We start from the raw sequence: 22039 nt of genomic DNA on the forward strand, positions 1-22039 counted from the left end.
GGTGTTTTCTTGGCCTAGGGAGAACGGCCTCAGGTACTAACAGGTGTTGTCTTGGCATAGGGACCACGGCCTCATATACTGCCAGGTGTTTTCTTGGCTGAGGGACAACGGTCTCAGGTACTGCCAGGTGTTTTCTTGGCCTAGGGAGAACGGCCTCAGGTACTGCCATGTGTTGCCTTGGCATAGGGACCACAGCCTCAGGTACTGCCAGGTGTTTTCTTGGCTGAGGGACAATGGTCTCAGGTACTGCCAGGTGTTTTCTTGGCATAGGCACCACAGCCTCAGGTATTGCCAGGTGTTTTTTTGGCATAGGGACCACAGGGGGCAGTTTATGCAGCAAAGCCCTAAAAAGAGAAATCAGACACATTTACACCTAAAGGACTCAATGAGAATGTAACAATAGCTATGGTTAGTATAATATAATAATGTACCCATATCTACATATTATGGTGTATTATGATTAACATTTATAAAGTATTAGCTAAAAAAATACTTCATAACAATCTATTTCTTTCTATAAATTACACTAATTCTCCTCACTTTACATTTCTATCCATAAATCATATTGTTACATATTGTTCATGTGATATCTGCACAAAGTACTTACTCAGAGTGTCTCATAGGACCAGTGTTACTGGAACTGGAAGCTTTATCCTTATGGGCTGGCTCTATGGAAAAGAATATAGAAAGAGTACAGTTACTACTATGTCTGGTATATGTTTTGCATCAGTTAGTCAATGGAATATAGTAGTTTGGAAGTGTAAACCTCAATTTGTTCTTATTGTTCCTGGGTCAGTTGCTTCCTTTGCCTAATCTATAACCTTAAAGACCAGCATATGTACACACCTCCTAACCACTTATGGGGTAACTACAATCTGTATTGCTGGGATAAGTGGTGATGCAGATTGTTAGTGCACAACTATGATAAACCGACCTCATAATCTTTTCATTATAAGATGCAAAAATACCTGGAGGACGAGGGTCTTTCAGCTGCACTTTGTCTCCTCTTGCAGCCTCAGGGATTTTGTTGGGGGCACACACATGGTTCCTCTCCACCTGCAGGAGGAAGGGTGACAGCAGAGAGTTAGTTACTGGGCACTGGCACACTCAGAGAAAACAAGGAGACAGGAGAATATGGATGGGTAACCTACGTGCCCTCACATAGGGGCCTATTCATGATGTTAATTATTGGGGTCCGAACGACCCCAATAACTAACATTCTAACGCCGTGGCTGCCGCAGAAATTCATCATTGCTCCAGCGCGGTGACAGCTAGTGCGAATCCTGCTGTCCCCGCGAGTGGCTTCACTGCTCCCTTTCAGAGCAGTGACGTGACTGTGCATGCACGAACTACAGGTCATGCATGTGCACAAGAGCCCCGACGTCCGGCGGAAGGAGCCGACAGGGGCGTAGTGAGTAACAATTTGCCGGGACAGCCTGTTATCGCTTCATCTGTCCCGGCAGCAAACTTTATATGGTAAAAAAAAATGCGATAGAAAGTGAAGTATGGAGAGAGAAAATTAAGTTTAATAAATATCCCCCTAAATCCCTTGTTCCACCACAGTTATACCCAGTAACATAGATAAATATGTACAACTGTAAAGACCAGCATATGTACACACCTTCCAGCCATCCCAGCATGGTAACTTGTGGGGTAACTACAATTTGTATTGCTGTGATAAGCTGTGATGCAGATTGTTAGTACATAACTATGATAAACAGACCTCTTAAACTTTTAATTACATGGTACAAGAATACCTGGCGGATGAGGCTCAGCTGAACATTGATTTTTCTGGCACCCTCAGGGATCTTGTGGGCCAGAATCAGATGGTGCGCCTTCACCTGCAGGAGGAAGGTTGACAGCAGAGAGTTAGTTACTGGGCACCGGCACACTCAGAGAAAACAGGGAGACAGGAGATTATGGATGGGTAACCTACGTGTCCTCACACAGACAAGTAATAACACAGGTGTAACTTTTATGACTGATTGAGCCTGTAGTAGATATTTGCAACATTTTAATTGGCAGCTGAATATCTAATAGAATTTCAGTATTTAATTCTATAATACTACAATGGATGACTAGATGTATTATATATAATTAGAATAAATTTGTGTCACTAGTTTTCTCTGGAGGTTTTTCATGCCTTTGTTCACATTTCTTAGTTTTATATATTTAGCTTATCTTATTGAGCGCAATACAATTCAGCGCATTGTTAATTGGGAAAATGGCGGATCTCACGACTTAACATGGGTATTAGTCGCGAGAACCGGCATTCTTTGACCAAAGTGCAGGTCGCGGGGCTGTTAGTGCACTTTTGTCGGATTTCTCCTCGCACCCCCAGGAGGGTGCGAGAAGAAATCCTTTAGTCGGGCCAAACATCAGGCTGAATGGAATAGCTCTGGGAGCTCCCTCCCTGGGCTATTCATCATTCCTTTGAATTGAATCGTGGCCATGGACTTGTCCACTACCAATTAACTTTATTTAATTTACACTTATAATGGACTATGTTTTTGCAAGATAATTTATATTACAAGAAACCTATTTTTCCTTTCTCATATTGTGTATAAATTGTGACACTTGTGGAGTAATATAAGATGTAAATGTCAGTGTAATAAGCATTACATCGTATGACAAAGATATATATATATATATATATATATATATACTAGGACATAAGGAAAAGGTAAGTAACCACAATGACACTGAAAGCACTTACCTCAGGTATTGCCAGGTGTTTTCTTGGCATAAGGACCATGGGTTCAGGTACTGCCAGGTGTGTTTTTGGTATGGGGACCATGACCTCTGGTACTGCCAGGTGTTTTCTGCGCATAGGGACCATGGCCTCGGGTACTGCCAGATGTTTATCTGGCATATGGACCACGGCCTCAGGTATTACCAGGTGTTTTCTTGGCATGGGGACCACGGCCTCAGGTACTGCCAGGTGATTTTTTCTTATAGGGACCACGGCCTCTGGTACTGCCAGGTCTTTTCTTGGCATATGGACCACGGATGACAATTTAGGCAGCAAAGCCCTAAAAAGAGAAAACAGACACATTTGCACCTAAAGGACTCCAAGAGAATGTTACAATAGCAAAGGTTAGTATAATATAATAATGTACCTATAGCTACATATTATGGTGTATTATGATTAACATTTATATAGTAATAGCTAATAAAATACTTCATAACAATCTATTCTTATCTATAAATGACACTAATTCTCATCACTTTACATCACATTGTTACATATTGTTCATGTGATATCTGCACAAAGTACTTACTCAGAGCGTCTCATAGGACCAGTGTTACTGGAACTGGGGGTTTTGTCCTTATGGTCCTTATTGGCTGGCTCTGTGGAAAATAATACAGAAATAGTACAGTTACTATTATGTCTGGTATATGTTTTGCATCAGTTAAACCTCTATTTGTTCCTATTGTTCCTGGGTGAGTTGCTTCCTTTGCCTAATCTGTAATTGTAAAGACCAGCATATGTACATAGCTCCCAATCACCCAGCATGGTAACTTGTGGGGAAACTACAATCTGTATTGCTGCGATAAGTGGTGATGCAGATTGTTAGTGCACAACTATGATAAATCGACCTCTTAATCTTTTCATTATAAGATACAAATATACCTGGAGGACGAGGGTCTTTCAGCTGCACTTTGTCTCCTCTTGCAGCCTCAGGGATTTTGTTGGGGGCACACACATGATTCCTCTCCACCTGCAGGAGGAAGGGTGACAGCAGAGAGTTAGTTACTGGGCACTGGCACACTCAGAGAAAACAGGGAGTCAGGAGATTAAGGATGGGTAACCTACGTGCCCTCCAGGGGCTGGCTGGCAACTTTTAGCCTGGGGGGCAAATGCATGCAGGCGGCCCTGGAAGAGGAGTAGCGTGTAGCCAGGGTGCCCGAAGAACATGCGTGCTACGGCGCCCCCCCCCTCAAGTGTTCCAGGGAGGAGGCTGGCCATATAGGATTAATGTAAAGTAAAAATAAAGATTAGGGACAGCCCCGTCGTAGTGCTAATATGCAGTGCCCCCCTGTGCCCCAGGAGAGGACCCTCTTATGCAGGCCTCCAGTAGTGATACCCCCTATGCAGTGCCCCTTATACAGTGCCCCCAGTAGTGGTCCCCCCTGTGCAGTGACCCTTGTGCCCCCAGTAGTAAGCCCCTTATATAGTGCCCCCAGTAGTGGTACCCCTTATGCAATGCCCCTTAAATAGTGGCCCCAGTTGTAATCTCCCCCCTATGCAGTACCCCCAGTATTGCCCTTTTTATAGAGCCCCCAGCAGTGGTCCCTCGATGCAGTGCCCCCAGTGGTAGTCCCCTCCCCCCTATGTAGTGCCCCTAGTAGCAGTCCCCTCCCCCCCATGCAGTGCCCCTAGTAGTTGTCCCCTCCCCTTGTAGTGCCCATAGTAGTAGTAGTCCCCCCCTTGTTGTGTCCTAGTAGTAGTCCCCCCCCTTATAGTGCCCCCAGTAGTAGTCCCCCCCTTGAAGTGCCCCAGTTATAATCCCCAGTAGTGGTCCCCCCCTGTAGTGCCCCCAGTCGTGATCTCCCTCTTGTAGTACCCCCAGTAGTGGTCTCCCTCTTGTAGTGCCCCCAGTAGTAGTCCCTCCCTCTTGTAGTGCCCCCAGTAGTGGTTCCCCCTTTGTAGTGCCCCCAGTAGTAGTCCCTCCCTCTTGTAGTGCCCCAGTAGTGGTTCCCCCTTTGTATTGCCCCCAGTAATCCCCCCCTTGTAGTGCCCCCAGCAGTAGCAGTCCCCCCCTTGTATTGCCCCCATTAATAGTAGTCCCCCCCTTGTGGTGCCCCCAGTAGTGGTCTCCCCCCTTGTAGTGCCAGTCTCCCCCCCCCCAGTAGACACACATAGTAAAAAAAAAACCAAAAATACTTACCTGAATCCCCACTCCAGCCGTCGCCATCCGCTCCTCCGTCTGTCCTTCCCGGGCCGGGCTGCTCTGCATTATGGGAGAGACGTCATATGACGTTATGATGCCTCTCCCATTGCGGGAGCCGGAAGATGGAGCAGCTCCTGCAGTGGGCGCAGCAGCAGCTAGTGAGAGTCTGACAGACTCTCATTGGCTGCTGATCAAAACAAAGATACAGCTGCCGGAGCCAGCGGCTGTGTTTGTCACTTGTGCAGTGCTGACCGAACTCCGTCCGGTCAGCGCTACAAACGCGGTGCAGTCTGTGTCACAGTGAGTGACACAGACTGCCCGTGGCCCACATGATGCTGCGGCCCGGGGGGCACATGGCACCCTGCCCCCCGGCCCAGCCCGCCACTGGTTCCCCGATAACTAATATTCTAACTCGCCTCGGCTGACGCAGAAATTCAACATTGCTCCAGCATGGTGACAGCTAGTGCGAAACCTGCTGCCCCCGAAGTGCTTCACTGCTCCCTTTCAGAGCAGTGACGTGACTGCGCATGCACAAACTACAGGTCATGCATGTGCACAAGAGCCCCGACGTCCAGCAGAAGGAGCCGACAGGGGCATAGTGAGTAACAATTTGCCGGGACAGCCCATTATCGCTTCATCTATCCCGGCAGCAAACTTTATATAGTAAAGAAAATGCGATTGAAAGTGAAGTATGAAGAGAGAAAATTAAGTTTAATAAATATCCCCCTAAATCCCTTGTTCCACCACAGTTGAACCCAGTAACATAGATAAATATGTACATCTGCAAAGACCAGCATATGTACACACGTCCCAACTTTCCCAGCATGGTAACTTGTGGGGTAACTACAATTTGTATTGCTGCGATAAGCTGTGATGCATATTGTTAGTCCATAACTATGATAAACAGACCCCTTAAACTTTTAATTACATGGTACAAGAATACCTGGCGGATGAGGCTCAGCTGAACATTGATTTTTCTGGCACCTTCAGGGATCTTGTGGGCCAGACTCAGATGGTGCGCCTTCACCTGCAGGAGGAAGGGAGGACAGCAGAGAGTTAGTTACTGGGCACCGGCACACTCAGAGTACACGGGGGACAGTAGATTATGGATGGGTAACCTACGTGTCCTCACACAGACATGTAATAACACAGGTGTAGCTTTTATGACTGATTGAGCCTGTAGTAGATATTTCTAATATATTTTAATTGGCAGCTGAATATCTAATAGAATTTCAGTACTTAATTTTCTAATACTATAATGGATGACTAGATGTATTATATATAATTAGAATAAATTTGTCTTACTAGTTTTATCTGGCGTTTTTTCATGCCTTTGTTCACATTTCTTAGTTTTATATACTTAGCTGATCTTTTTGAGCGCGATACAATTCAGCGCGTTGTTAATTGGGAAAATGGCGGTTCTCACAACTTAACATGGGTATTAGTCGCGAGAACCGGCATTCTTCAACCAAAGTGCAGGCCGCGAGGCACTTTTGTCGGATTTCTCCTCGCACCCCCAGGAAGGTGTGAGAAGAAATCCTTTAGTTGGGCCAAACATCAGGCTGAATGGAATAGCTCTGGGAGCTCCCTCCCCGGGCTATTCATCATCGCTTTGAATTGAATCACAGCCATGGACTTGTCCACTGCCAATGCAAGATAATTTGTATTACAAGAAACCTATTTTTCCTTTCTCATATTGTATATAAATTGTGACACTTGTGGAGTAATATAAGATGTAAATGTCAGTGTAATAAGCATTACATTGTATGACAAAGAGATATATAAATACTAGGACATAAGGAAAAGGTAAGTAACCACAATGACACTGAAAGCACTTACCTCAGGTATTGCCAGGTGTTTTTTTGGTATGGGGACCACGGCTTCAGGTACTGCCAGGTGTATATTTGGCATAGGGACCACGGCCTCAGGTATTGCCAGGTGTTTTCTTGGCATGGGGACCACGGCCTCTGGTACTGCCAGGTATTTTTTTTGCATAGGGTCCATGGCCTCTGGTACTGCCAGGTGATTTTTTGGCATTGGGACTATGGCCTTTGGTACTGCCAGATGTTTTCCTGGCATAGGGACCATGGCCTCAGGTACTGCCAGGTGTTTATCTGGCATAGGGACCATGGCCTCAGGTACTGCCAGGTGTTTATCTGGCATAGGGACCACGGCCTCAGATACTGCCAGGTGTTTTTTTGGTATGGGGACCACGGCCTCAGGTACTGCCAGGTGTATATTTGGCATAGGGACCACGGCCTCAGGTATTGCCAGGTGTTTTCTTGGCATGGGGACCATGGCCTCTGGTACTGCCAGGTATTTTTTTTGCATAGGGTCCACGGCCTCTGGTACTGCCAGGTGATTTTTTGGCATTGGGACCATGGTCTCTGGTACTGCCAGATGTTTTCCTGGCATAGGGACCATGGCCTCAGGTACTGCTAGGTGTTTATCTGGCATAGGGACCATGGCCTCAGGTACTGCCAGGTGTTTATCTGGCATAGGGACCACGGCCTCAGATACTGCCAGGTGTTTTTTTGGTATGGGGACCACGGCCTCAGGTACTGCCAGGTGTATATTTGGCATAGGGACCACGGCCTCAGGTATTGCCAGGTGTTTTCTTGGCATGGGGACCACGGCCTCTGGTACTGCCAGGTATTTTTTTTGCAAAGGGACCACGGCCTCAGGTACTTCCACGTGATTTTTTGGCATAGGGACCACGGCCTCTGGTACTGCCAGATGTTTTCTTGGCATAGGGACCATGGCCTGAGGTACTGCCAGGTGTTTATCTGGCATAGGGACCATGGCCTCAGGTACTACCAGGTGTTTTCTTGGCATAAGGACCATGGGTTCAGGTACTGCCAGGTGTGTTTTTGGTATGGGGACCATGACCTCTGGTACTGCCAGGTGTTTTCTGCGCATAGGGACCATGGCCTCGGGTACTGCCAGATGTTTATCTGGCATATGGACCACGGCCTCAGGTATTACCAGGTGTTTTCTTGGCATGGGGACCACGGCCTCAGGTACTGCCAGGTGATTTTTTCTTATAGGGACCACGGCCTCTGGTACTGCCAGGTCTTTTCTTAGCATATGGACCACGGATGACAATTTAGGCAGCAAAGCCCTAAAAAAAGAAAACAGACACATTTGCACCTAAAGGACTCCAAGAGAATGTAACAATAGCTAAGGTTAGTATAATATAATAATGTACCCATAGCTACATATTATGGTGTATTATGATTAACATTTATATAGTAATAGCTAATAAAATACTTCATAACAATCTATCCTTATCTATAAATTACACTAATTCTCATCACTTTACATCACATTGTTACATATTGTTCATGTGATATCTGCACAAAGTACTTACTCAGAGCGTCTCATAGGACCAGTGTTACTGGAACTGGGGGTTTTGTCCTTATGGTCCTTATTGGCTGGCTCTGTGGAAAATAATACAGAAATAGTACAGTTACTACTATGTCTTGTATATGTTTTGCATCAGTTAAACCCCTATTTGTTCCTATTGTTCCTAGTTCAGTTGCTTCCTTTGCCTAATCTGTAACTGTAATGACCAGCGTATGTACATAGCTCCCAATCACCCAGCATGGTAACTTGTGGTGCAACTACAATCTGTATTGCTGCGATAAGTGGTGATGCAGATTGTTAGTGCACAACTATGATAAACCGACCTCTTAATCTTTTCATTATAAGATACAAAAATACCTGGAGGATGAGGGTCTTTCAGCTGCACTTTGTCTTCCCTTGTAGTCTCAGGGATTTTGTGGGGTGCACAAACACGGTTCCTCTCCACCTGCAGGAGGAAGGGTAAACAGCAGAGAGTTAGTTACTGGGCACCAGCACACTCAGAGAAAACAGGGAGACATGAGATTATGGATGGGTAACCTACGTGTCCTCACACAGACATGTAATAACACAGGTGTAGCTTTTATCACTAATTGAGCCTGTAGTATATATATTTAACATAATTTAATTGGCAGCTGAATTTCCAATAGGAAGTAAATGATCACATTCCAACCAATCTTCTAATAAAACTGATTTTGAATGTTCCTGTTTGTTTTTTCCTTGATGCACCACAGTTATACCCAGTAACATAGATAAATATGCAGTTACCCCTTGGGGGCTGCTCACCAGTGTTTTGATGTACTTGGCCTTGCTCCCGTAGGTGAGTGTGCTGCGAGAGTCTTCATAGGCAGCATCCGCAGGGCTGATGTGTGTGATCATCACCATTCTGCTCCTGCCACTCAGTGCTCCCTGTGATAGATAAAGCTCTGGTTATAGGAGAGGTCACTGAGGAATCCTCACACAGTGTACTGAGCAGTTTAAAGATCTACTACTATTGTTCTATACTATGTTTGTGAGAAACAAATGATTGCACTAATTACTAATATTATGGTTGATTGCAGCCATTGTCTGAGATAACACAAAAGAACGATGTTTTAGGAACAATATTCCTGATAACTGGGGTTCAGGCATAGATGCTGTGGCCACATTCCCTGTACACAGGACCTCAGCATTTACAATAAGCTGTGGCCACACCCCCATATACTAGACCACATGGCCCTGTTTGATAACTCACATTCATATTCCTTAATGCTTGTATCCCAACAAGATATCTAAGATGTGACTAATGCTACTTATACATCAGCCACGGGTGTATCCAGGGGTGTATTAAGAGATGTCAGTTCGTTGACAGCAGCCGGGGAGAGAGGAGGGGACCCCAGATGGGGAGTGAGCACAGGCCCCCTCCTCTCTCCCCAGCCCCCTCCTCTCTCCCCAGCTGCCATCAGCGAACTGACAGCAGCAGTAGGCTCCAGACACTAGAGTGTGGCCGGAGTCTACTGTGCATGCATAAGTCATCGGGAAAATGGCGCGACAGACATTTTCCTGGTGACTTCCTACTGCAAATGCAAAAGACACCAGGGAAAAGGCAGCGGCAGCTATTTTCAAGGCATTTTGTGTAGCGCTAATCAGTGAGAGTAGTAAGTATAAAAAATAAAGTATGGGTGCAGGGTGTGCGGTGCAGGCCCCCCTGAACCGCACACCCTGTACCCATTATAAATATGCCCCAGGGTGTATCTATAATGGGTGCAGGATATACAGTGCACATATCCAGTTGTCTCACACCGCACTCCCTGCACCCATAACTTATACTTAACACTCTGCTAAGCTGTAATAACCAATTTGGTCACCAAGAAAATGACATGGGTGCCATATTTAAAAGTCCTGCACATGCCCAGTAGAGAAAGCTCAGTGCCAGAGTATAATTAGTACATGTGCCTGTAAGAGAAGGGGGAGGCCGGCATGGAGACTGCACACGGGGCCCATCTCTCTTATCACTGTCCCTGACATCAGGTACAGGTGTATGGTCATATGTGTGTAGGAAATCTTATAGTATAACATACCTTTAGCAGCCAGGTCAATTTGCTGTCCCGATAATTGATATGGCTGCCTGGTCTCCTGCGTAGCGCCGTAATGCAATTCCTTAGGGCCAGAAGGGAGCGGTTTATATAGCCACTTTCTCTCAGGGTTTGGCCAGTGTTCTTAGTCTGATATAGAAACAGGAAAGATAATGAAGACACATCTGGCTTCAGTCACAGTGTGGATGTGGTACAAGCACAAACTACTGTATGATAAATCTATTTACACAATTTACTTCAATTGTGTCCTAAGACAGTGACTCCCACATTCACCTTAGTTTTAGTGATATTGGCTGAAATGCTTTTCTTACTGCATGTAATTTAACCCAAGCTATTAAAAATAATGTAATTCCATTATTAGTATCATTAATTTGATACTAGTTTATGTTATTAATTCAAAAATTACTTTAGTCAAAAATGTTAATAATTTGATAAGAGTAAGGTCTCAGTGACATAAATGTATGCAACCAAGGGGGTGGTGGCCGGTAACAGATTGGGAATCACCGCTCTAAGGGGTGTCGAAGCCGGATGGTTGGCTGAGACCTAAATTGTAAAAATAATATTTGCACTACGCCATCTGGCGTAGTCAGTATAATATTTTTGTGTACGGCGCTATTTTATCGTTGTGTACATCTGCCGTGTTACTGCTCACTGTTAAAGATTTTATATATTCAGTGCTGACAAACAAGTCTTGTGGACATGTCTGGGACTAGTAATTGGAATACACAAAGATACTGTGAGTGTTTACTTCGAATATAGAAACAGTATGTCTGTGGCAATTGAAGTATAACACAGACACTGATATGCTCATAGAGAGTGTTCTGAATGTGGATTTAGAAACAATTGTCAGACATTTAGCTATCGTTTCGTTTGCAATTGTAGGCCTTGTGTCCCATGCTGATGTGGTTAAGAAGAACTGACAATTGTATTCTAAATAAACATAGGAAAGCCTTTTGTTAAAGTTATCAGACTTCTTGCCAAAGCTTGCTCCGCCTGTGAACAGGACAAACTCCATTGTCTGTCATTTTTTTAGTTAAGACAGAAGTAATATTACTGTTTGAAGCTATATATATACATTAAAATATTAATATATATATGTATATATACACTTAAACGATCACATGGATTATAGAGAATTAGGTGTTAGAATGTACTTTGTATGTAGTGTCTATTGATTAGTTAAAACACACACAAAGAGCCATTGGAGGGCTGAAGTACCATTGTACAAACTGACCTATGACAGAAGAACCAAGAAGAAGAACCAATAAGATTATGCCAACTCGTATCTATTGTATTGCCCACTCTGTACTGTATATATTCAGGCGCTCTATTTCCAGTAGTTAGTCATCATATTCTTTCTTTTGACGGAGGCATCACCTTTGAAGCCGGAAATCTGGATCCAGAGCGCCTGCATATGTATTGACTGTACCTTGTTTATGTATAATCTTTTGCGCTAATAGTATTTAGATCACAGCGTGTAACTAAATGCTTTTTATGTGAATAATAACTTTTTGTGCTTTGGAACCACACTCAAAGTCTGGAAAGCAATTATTTATTGTGCGACTTACAACGCAATATAGCGACATTTAGGTAAATAGATCATTAGGTATTAATAGGGGAGAAAGACCATGCTTAGGGTGTACTCAGTGGCGGGTGCGGGCCACACCAGGGTGTCACCCGCCGAGGGTTGACACCAAATTGCAGACTCCCCCTGATGACTAGTGGTGAAGCATGAACACTGCAGAAGGATAGCAAACTCTTACGATATTTACCTCTGGCATAGCAGGGGAAATACAAAGAAATGATAATGATATGTAAAATAGAAGTGATACCTGGCATGCTCGCTCTGATCCCGCCAGGTCTACCATGTACAGCCGGCCTGTGCACACGCCATCATTGCTCGTCTGCTTTACGGTGACTTGTACAACAGCATGGGAGCGGGATGAGTTCTTATTGGCAGCGGTGGTTGCCTTAGAGCGGCGCTTATTCCCTTTAGTCAGTAATGCGAAGGCCTGAAAAAGAAAGTAATATAGATGTACCAACACTCTTGTGAATACACAAAACAACTCAGAAAGTTACACTTGCCCATGTGTTATAGCTACAGCAGGCAGAGCCGCAACTAGGGGGGGGCTAGAAGTGCACGTGCACCGGGTGCCGGAATGCAGGGGGTGAAAAAGGGATGACTCACGGTGGCTTGGGAGTTTCAGAGTCAGAAAATGGCCATCCAAAAATGGCCACTGCCAAGGAGGAGACAGACACTAAAGGTCCTACTGGACCTCTAGTGTCTGTTAGGTCAGCACAAGTGTTGGGAGAAAATGCTGCAAGCTGCATCTTCTCCCGTGAAACCCCCTGACAACGAGCATAAACCCCATGGCAATGAGCATAAACCCCATGGCAACAAGCATGTAACCCCTGGCAACGAGCATGGAACCCCCTGGCAATGAACATAAAACCCCTGACAACGAAAAGGTAATTTTAAAGTAATTAGAAGCCTAACGGTGGGGCATAAAATGGTGTCAGGCAAATATGTAAGTGGCACTTTGGTAATAGGCATTACAGTGTGTGGCATAATGTGTAATGGGCATTATTGTGTATGGAATAATGAAAGTCACTATACCAGGGACGTTTGACAAGTGCACTGCCTTATGGAGGAGCAAGGACAAAATCCAGGTACGGGAAGGGAGGGGGCGCAAAATTGCTGCCTTGCACCGGGTGACAGATATCCAAGTTTCGGCCCTGCAGCAGGGTCACTACACAAGCGACCACATAGTCATGGGCTCTGCTTATTCATTCACACATTAATATGTTTTTACACACAGCAACCTGTTTATATTAGTTACTTATATAACATATTGTTATTTGTATCCCCCTTGTTCAGTGCTGCAGAACCCTTGTGGTGCCTTATAAATAAAAGATGATAATAATAATATAGACAGGGATAACTAGTGGTGGAGCATGGACACTGCATAAGGGTAGCACAGACTAATGATCGTCACCTCCTCAGGACTGCTGGGGAAGAACTCTGCAATCCCTTCTATCCTGGTGTTGCCGTAGGGATCCTCTCTAAGGTTCAAACATCCAAAGGACGGTCTTAGCAGATCCCGAACGGTTTCATTGTAGACCTGAAAATGTAATGAAGGAATATTCACTCTCTGCAATACAAGCACAAGTGTGTAATCCACATTTAGTCTCTGGAAAGGGCACGTGTCACTTGTGGTTCTCCAGATGCAGTATATCATGAAGAAAGTTTTTGAAGAGAATGTACATTTAGGGCAGGGGCTTTCAGTTCTGCACCAGTCCCCATGAATTTTCAAAAAAGCAGAATAGAGGGTCTCGGTTGCCCCCTCAAACTTTGTTGCGGGCCTGGTGATTGCTAGTTATGCCCAATTACACATGTAGGGGGATCATTTACAGTTGGCTGCGCAGAATGTACATAACGAGGACACATAAAAAGCTTATTTCATGCATTTGTTGTGCCAGAATCATCTCAAGGCAGGGGCGTATCTATAGTGGGTGCAGGGTGTGCGGGGGGGCCCCGCACTGTGAAAATGACTGGAAAATGGCCGCTGCAATGACCTGTGCATCCTCTATAGACTCTGGGCACACTCCAGGGCCCAGAGTCTATAACTCCAGCGCTGGCCGCGAACAGCTCAGTGCGCTGCCGGCCACCGGAGAGAGAGGAGGGGGGCCATGTCGGAGACTGCACACGGGCCCCCTCCTCTCTAGAAATGCCCCTGTCTCAAGGTGCATCCAGCTGAAATACAGCATTTGCTGCAAGTGTATGTCAGGTGTGTGTATAGCGCACAATAACATAGAGATGGTGTAGAGATGAGGATTGATAGTATTATTAGTACTGTATATTATTAACCTCCTCCTATCTGGCCTCCCTGACTCCCATCTCTCTCCTCTGCAATCTGTCCTCAATGCTGCTGCCCAGCTCATCTTCCTCTCCAAATATACTACGTCTGCCTCCTCTCTCCTACAAGCCCTTCTCTTTCAGAACCCAATTCAAGCTCCTCACACTCACTTACAAAGTCATCACCCAATCCTCTCCCAGTAAAGCTGCATACACACGTAAAGATTTTCTGTCCAACCATCCAACGCGTTGATTGGTTGGAATGAAAATCTGGTAACGTATGGGAGTAACTGATGATCAGCAATTTGCTCCTAAATGCCAGAAAACAGATGAAAATGGTCGGTCAGACAAGTTTGTTAAATGTTTGATCTAAACAATTTGTTCCAACACAGTTTTTGTCCATTTTCCGGCATTTGAGAGTAAATTGCTGATTGTCATTTGCTTTCATACCTTACCAGATTTTCATTCCAACCAATCAACTAGTTGGATGGCTGGACAGAAAATCTTTACAGCTTTACATCTCTGACCTCATTTCCCTTCACACTCCCGTCTGCCCTCTTGGCTCCACTAATGAATGCTGCTGCTCCTGTCAACTGATTGCGTTTTCCCATGACTGCCTCCAAGTTTTTGCACATGTTGCTCCCTACCGTTGGAATTCTCTACCTCTCCCTCTACTCTTCACCTCTCTACAAAACTTCAAACAGGCTCTCAAGATGCACATCTTCATCAAAGCCTTCCATCTCTCATCCTAACACTCTGTCCCATGCTCACTGTCTACCCCACCTGTGTCACCCCTGTCTGTCTGCCCCTACCATTTAGAATGTAAGCTTCCACGAGCAGGGCCCTCCTTCCAATGTGCTTTTCCTTCCCTTACTATTATTTACAGCACCTAACCTTTGACTTCTGCAACCGTGCTACTTATTTCAGTGTTATGACCGCTGTTGCAGCAATATTTATATATAATGTATTTGTCCAGCATTGTCTTGTACTGCAAGTCACTGTATTCTTGTCTGCTCAGTTGCTAATGTACTCTGTTAGACACTGTGGAACCCTTGTGGCTCCATATAAAAATAAAGGCTAATAATAATAATACTACAAACATCTGTTGTTACGGAATGAGTATGAATGACCGCCGGACTCCAGCCCGGCGGTTCAAATCCCGACTGCCGCAGCCCAATGGTTTAAAATCCTAACCCTAACCTTCCCTGGGGGGGGTGCCTAACCCTAAGTCTCCCTGGGAGTCCCTAAACCTAACCCTCCTATCCCCAGCTAAGTGTATACTTACTCCAGCTAAGGACGATCAGTCCGGTGTCCTCTTGGGGTTCCGGCATCGGGATTAACCTTGGTGTCAGTATTTTGACACCTATGTTAAATCCCTTGCCGGAATTTCTTTGTCGGGATTGAGACTGGCGGCCATGCGGCCTCCGGTCTCTTAACTACATCCCGTTGTTACCGCATTCAAAACTCAAATGAGATGATTGTGTCCTGCAGTAATCCTAGTGGTACCAATTAAGTAATTTGAATATATTGCCGTGACTCCATATAACATAGCCGGGATTCTAATGAATCTACTAGTATCAGCTGATGGGGTAGAAACACAATCAGCCAATCAGAGGACAGCACTGCTAACAGTTATCATCACTCTGTGTAGTTCCATCCGGCCCTCCAGCACCGGCAATAGACACATAACCCAAAATCTGCCTTTGCGTCATGTCTAATTGTGCTGCAGTTTACTTGGCCTATGTATGCTCGCCGCTGCCTGTGCAGGTGCAGTATGTAAATGCATATCTTATGCAAACCCCCAGAGTTCCATCCACCTCTAAATAAGACATATAGAATATAAACCAAGCACATATTCCTCATATTTACCTCAGCATAGGACAATGATACAGAGAATTTATTCTGCCCTCTCTGCACCTCAATGGTCTTATATAGATCTTTCAGAGCGCGAAATATCACTCCGGGCTCATGACCATTGCCCATCATCGTAAAGGTCTTCCCGGTGCCTGTGATAAATATAAAGGTATTAGGCAAGAAAGAATGGCAGATATGTAATTATACAATGTGTCGTGTCAGTAATGAACAGTGACAGACATCATGTGACTAAGCCAAAATTCATCAGGATGCTGCTCATCAGGTCACTCTCTCAGGGATGTCACCGCTTGTTAGTGAATGGGTAGACTGTGCACTATTCTATATTTATTCTGCCTCCATATTTGGTGATGGGTGCACCTATTCCCTGGTCAGTGAAAGTTAGGAGCAGTGGTAACCAGAGCCGTAACTAGACTTTTTGGTGCCCTGTACCAGAAAGAGCATTGGCGCCCCCCTCATTTTTCAAAGGGACATAATGCACCCAAAAAAGGGCCATGGCTTCATGGGGAAGGGCCAGGGAAGAGATAGGAGAGGCCAGGAGATGCTGGGGATGAAATAAGAGGAAGCTACAAGCAATAATGATAATAAACAGAAGTTTGACAGGCCCAAACAGCGCCCCCTGACCTGTGGTGCCCTGTGCGATGGCATCGGCCGCACTACCCTAACTACGACCCTGGCGGTAACTACAGCCTATCACAAGTTGACATTGTAACTGGAAACATAATTCAAGGTGCTATATAAAAATCTAATATATGCACATTTGGTTTTTTTTATTAAAACACAAAACAACATTGTGTCATAGTTATGTGATCCAATACAATTTTACCAATACAGCTATAGTGTAATATATTGTTAGACTATAGACCAAATCTATAACAATATTTTAGCAAATGAGATTTACTTTCTAACTACCACACTTGCCACCATTCTCATGCTATTACCATGCCCCAAATAGAAGAGTTATCCTTAAGACCTATGACTTGTGCCCTTATTGGATGTTTTCAATTTAAATGTTCATCTATTATCCTGTATCTGTCATCACTATACTGAGAATTCAGTGCTCAGACCCGGATTGTGCCATGTACCTAACACCTCACTTTCTGGAACCGCCTGGATAATTGCACAGCCCGTAAGGAAACTACTAGCTCACAATTACTAACAATACAGATGGTCCAAATGTTTTACCACCACTCATTTCACCAGCTCACTACTTTTACATATACAATATAAACAATTAGATTTAAATATTAATAACATTAATATTACCTGTTGGGCCGTACGCAAATATAGCAGCACTATACCCCGAGATGATATCATCCACTAGGTTCTTCATTGTGGACTGATAGACATGCTCCTGAAATGAGACATATTTATTGATGATACATAAGCAATCATGAAAATAGTGTAAAAATATGCCCTATACTGAATAAGGAGAAATGACAGCTGTACAAGCATTAATGATGATAAATTGTTCTCCCTTACTAGATGCAGCATGAGCAGCGCTGCCATATGTATAATGGGTGTAGGTTGTGTGGTGCACATGGGCACCTGAATCCAGGGGGGCTCACAACGCACTCCATACACCCGTTGTATGTACTTACCATGCAGCTGCCTCAAAAGAAGTCTACCTTGTGGCACCAGTTTCCCAGAGATATATAGTATGTCTGCACAATAGGCTCTGGCACAGTACCAGAGACTACACCTCGAGTACAATGGTTTGGGGGGGACCCGTTCAGAGACTGCACACAGGAACCTTCGTCTCATAAGATGTCCCTGAGTACTGTGTTATATATATTATTAACTTTTATTATTCATTGTAAATAGCTCAGGATTACAGTCACCTGGGTAGCTGCCCGATCAAACACCTCATTAAAGGTGAATGTCCTCTCCCTGGTCCTGCAGCAACGCAGGACATCATCAGGATCCTCGCCAGGGTCCTGCAGTAGTACTGTCTATAAGGAAAGAGAAGATACATGTTCACTATATGTCACCAGGCTCTACAAGCACCTCTGCGGCTGGAGCAGAAGATCTTACAGTAAGTCCAGTTTATATTAATGGATAAAAGCAAATTCACACAGATTATAATAATAACTTATTGGATTGTGTCTCAAGTGGTTTGCTACCTATTGTGGAACTACAATTCTCAGCATAACCATCTTTTTTTCCCTACTGAACCGAGAGCCCTAGATTGGGCAGATAGGGTGAGATGGAAGATGTTATGCAGCCTCTGCTACCTCCCAACATATTCCAAATGCAAAAGAGGGACAGGTCGCGCGGGCGCCCAAAAGGGGGTGTGTGGCTTCCGGAAAAGGGGTGGAGCCACCGGAAATGGGGCGGAGCCTCGCGGCTTCCCCCGTTTTCGTGACTCTGGGGGCGTGCCCAGCACTCTCCGAGATGCTGGGCAGCCCCCAGGCTCTCCGTAAATAAGAGAACAGATGCCGTGCGCATGCATACGGCATCTGTTCTCCTCCTGCACACCCACTGCTCTGTAGCAGAGCAGCGGTTTGTGCTCTCCCAACTTCCCCCCCACCGCGGGACACTGCGGCCCGCGGGCGGGACAGTCCCAGAAAAACGTGACTCAGTTGGGAAGTATAGTATAAACATAGATAAATCTCCTCACACTATCTTCAGAGGATATAGCTATAGCTGATGCTGCCTAGGGGGGGGTGTGACCACATAGACCAATAGGAAGCTACAAGCAGAGAGCTCACCACTTCCTATTGGTCTGTTGGTCACACCCCTGTCTAACAAACATATTTAGTTGGTTACTAAGAGCCTCATTTACTAACGAGTTTTATCACCAAAACGAGTGATAAATGTCACTGTGTATGATACATGGTGCTCCAGCCAATCAGCTCCCAACTGTGAACTGTTAGAAAAATGACAGTTGGGAGCTGATTGGCTGGAACACCATTTATCATACACAGTGACATTTATCACTCGTTTTGGTGATCAAACTCGTTAGTAAATGGGATCCTTAGAGGGAGGAGCAGCTTAGGAGCCCTACAATGGTGTTTTGCAGCAGGTTCAGTATTTGCATAGTCCAGCAAAGGTCCATGATTTCCTCATTTCTTGTGCACAGAGAGGTAACACCTGGCACTATCTGTGCAGCAGCTCATTACTCTGATTTGCTTATGGGTATATGGGGACTGTGGATAGCGTTCCACTTCTGATAGTCAAAGCAAAACATTTTATTTTTATCATGTTTATAGACACAGATATATATATATATATATAATATATATCGTGAACAATCATATAAATAAATGTGCTATATAAAGTAAAATTTAAACAACAAATAAATGTAAGAATATTATTGGTAAGAAAACAATTGTATAATTAACTGTGTTTAATGTTAAACTAATTCAGTTGTTTAAACTAAATTAATGTTATTAGCATTTTCTTACCAGCGGCCCGAGCTGGTGTACAATGCATCGGGCGCTGCTCTTGGCTTCTGTCCTATTAAATGGACGGATGCGCAGAGCGACCTATGAAATAATGAAACAGACATAAGAACAATGCAGGATTATTAATGCCCAGGTAATCTCCCTATAGTGGCAAAACCACTAATATAAAGCAAACTAAACCGTGATATAGATGCACTTCCCCTGGTATAACAGCATTTCACTATATTTTTGCTTTTATTTTAAATAATTTGAAATCAGAACATTCACATAAATATTAGAAAGTCTGGAAAGCTACTAAGCAAAACACATTAATACTCAATAGTAAATAATATAAATACAGAGAATGGATTATTTATAACTAATGTATAAATCTCTGCCCTGAATTTATATGAAATCATATGACAGTGACCTATTACCATTACCCATCAGTAATAAAGTGAGTCCATGGCGGCTCTATAAGAGATACTTACAGTCATGTGATGGTCCTTAGGGTGGTTATTTCCCGCCTTCTTCATCTTAAAATCATTGTATCCACTCAGAAATGAGAAGAGAAATATCTGTACTGTCACTAGTCCAGCAATATCAGATATAACACAGGAAGCATCCAGCTGCCTTATTATACCCATCACACCTCCAATAGTGACATCATCAGCTGCCATTATGACATCACTAGGTGCCCTGGCAGAGGAGCACTGCTATGTATCTCAGGCAGGGCATTGGGGGTTAATAGTAAATACAATGTGATGACTACATGTCAGTAAATAAAAACACCTAATTGGGATGAGCAGAAATGTAATTATTACACACAGCAGTGATGTGCATTATCTGTGCTCTGTGTGATACATTCAGGCCCATACTATGCATCTGTGGAAACATACAGAGCGAGGCTCGTGTAGTGTTGGACGTACAGCTATTGTGTTGAGTTAGATATGCATTTTCACACTGCATCTACATACTATAGAATGTGCATATACATCCGTATTCAGATTTTGGCACCTCTTAAGCATACTTGTCTACTTTTGAAAATGCTTTTTAGAGAGATTGCGGAAGTAGCACCTATAAGCGCACAGTAAAGTGGGTGTGTACTGCTACATCTGAGAGGCCTGTCATAAAATTGATTACTTTTCAGAAAGTGCACAGGGATCATTGTGCCTTTTAACCAGGGCCGGATTAACATTGGGGCGGGTGGAGCTACAGCTCCAGGCCTCCCATTTAAATTAGGCCCACAGGATACACTGCGATGCAGATAGGAAAAATAATGTTTTTCCTGTCACCACCACCAACAGCCCAGTTCACTCACCCCATAACCACCTAACAGCTCATTGATAAATATCACCCTCTCCTCTCGGCTGGTCAGTTGGCCTAAAGCTCCGCCCACTTCCATCCCACCGAAGCTCCGTCCCCAAGTAATATGAAGCTCTGCCCCCTATACCGTCCTAGTCCTACTCCAAAGCTGTGTACGGCAGGCTGAGGCTCCTAACTACAGAAGGGAACCAGCCAAGCATGTCATGATCACACAGGTCAGTGTAATATCTGGCCCCTGAGTATATCTGTGTGTGTGTATATATATATATATATATATATATATATATATATATATATATAATTTTTTTTTCTGAATAAATAAAAAAAATAAAATAAATACATTATCCATCTTTATATATAGGTGTTAAGGTGGCAACAGGAGTATATATATATATATATATATATATATATAAAATGTTATATGTGTGTATGTATAAATATATACACATATATGTAAGTGTGTGTTTGTATATATATATATATATATATATATATAGTGAAAAAGGTGAAGAGTGAGCGCCTTCAGTGCAAATTGTGTTTCAAATATGTATAGCCTTGGTTAGTAAATCCAATGCACTTTACGGGCTTCCCCTGTATCTGCAGGGATCTTACAGATCTTCTTAAATTTCTCCCATGTTATTCATATATGAATAAATAAATGAAAAAGCAAAAATAGTGTAATACTGATAAATATATATATATGTGCTCTCATGCAAGAAAAAAAAGAGTGAAAAAAGCGGTCAATTTATACATTTACTATTAACTGTGGACCCGCGCAGATGCTGTTAGTGCCCCTGAGCCCACCAAACCTTGGGGCACTTGTACCCCTGTTGCCGGGCCTGCCTACAGGAAGAGGAGTAGCGTGGAACCATGGTGCCTGGAGAAAGTGCATGTCATAGCGCCCCCCTCCCTGTACTGCACTGAACTGTGCCAGTGGGGTATGGCCAGCCTGCGGGGGAATACTGAAGTGGAGAGAAAAACAGAAAACGGTGGCAGTCTCATTGGGGGAATAGAATGCATTGGTGATGCACTATCTGACATTAAGGGGTAAGCTCCTTGGCACTGCTTTATTTATGTATAGCACCTAGGATTTAACTTTTATCTCCTTTGAATCATTGTTATTAATCAATAGAGGAGATTGCATTATATATTCTGATAATTTAACTTAAATTGACAAAATAAATGTGCTACAGTGAGATTCCACAGGGTGCACAGCTTATTACTGCAATCACTGCCCCGAGCAGCTGTCACTGGAGTGGGAACACC

At 44.0% G+C, this 22039-nt stretch overlaps 1 protein-coding gene across 1 annotated transcript; it reads right to left on the reverse strand.

The window, feature by feature from the left end:
- Nucleotides 1-29: 29 nt before the first annotated feature.
- Nucleotides 30-20852, reverse strand: LOC148513587 (uncharacterized). The gene is made up of 10 exons (XM_088481707.1): nucleotides 20769-20852; nucleotides 5839-5922; nucleotides 3635-3722; nucleotides 3282-3351; nucleotides 2897-3032; nucleotides 1758-1841; nucleotides 969-1056; nucleotides 608-668; nucleotides 248-344; nucleotides 30-50 (listed from the first exon to the last, which is right to left on the reverse strand). The coding sequence occupies exons 1-10, from the start codon at nucleotides 20850-20852 to the stop codon at nucleotides 30-32; spliced, it is 813 nt and encodes a 270-aa protein (XP_088337833.1).
- Nucleotides 20853-22039: the final 1187 nt, after the last annotated feature.

Source organism: Taudactylus pleione, unplaced genomic scaffold (assembly GCF_031769625.1).
Source record: "Taudactylus pleione unplaced genomic scaffold, aTauple2 ptg000276l, whole genome shotgun sequence".
Lineage (NCBI taxonomy): Eukaryota > Metazoa > Chordata > Amphibia > Anura > Myobatrachidae > Taudactylus > Taudactylus pleione.

Coding starts and splice junctions, on each gene's coding strand:
- LOC148513587 (XM_088481707.1), bottom strand. CDS start 20,852: ATGGAAGTGGGCGGAGCTTTAGGCCAACTGACCAGCCGAGAGGAGAGG. Junction 3,033..3,281: donor GGTCCTATGAGACGCTCTGA/GTAAGTACTTTG, acceptor TTCTCTTTTTAG/GGCTTTGCTGCCTAAATTGT. Junction 1,057..1,757: donor AGCTGAGCCTCATCCGCCAG/GTATTCTTGTAC, acceptor TTCCTCCTGCAG/GTGGAGAGGAACCATGTGTG.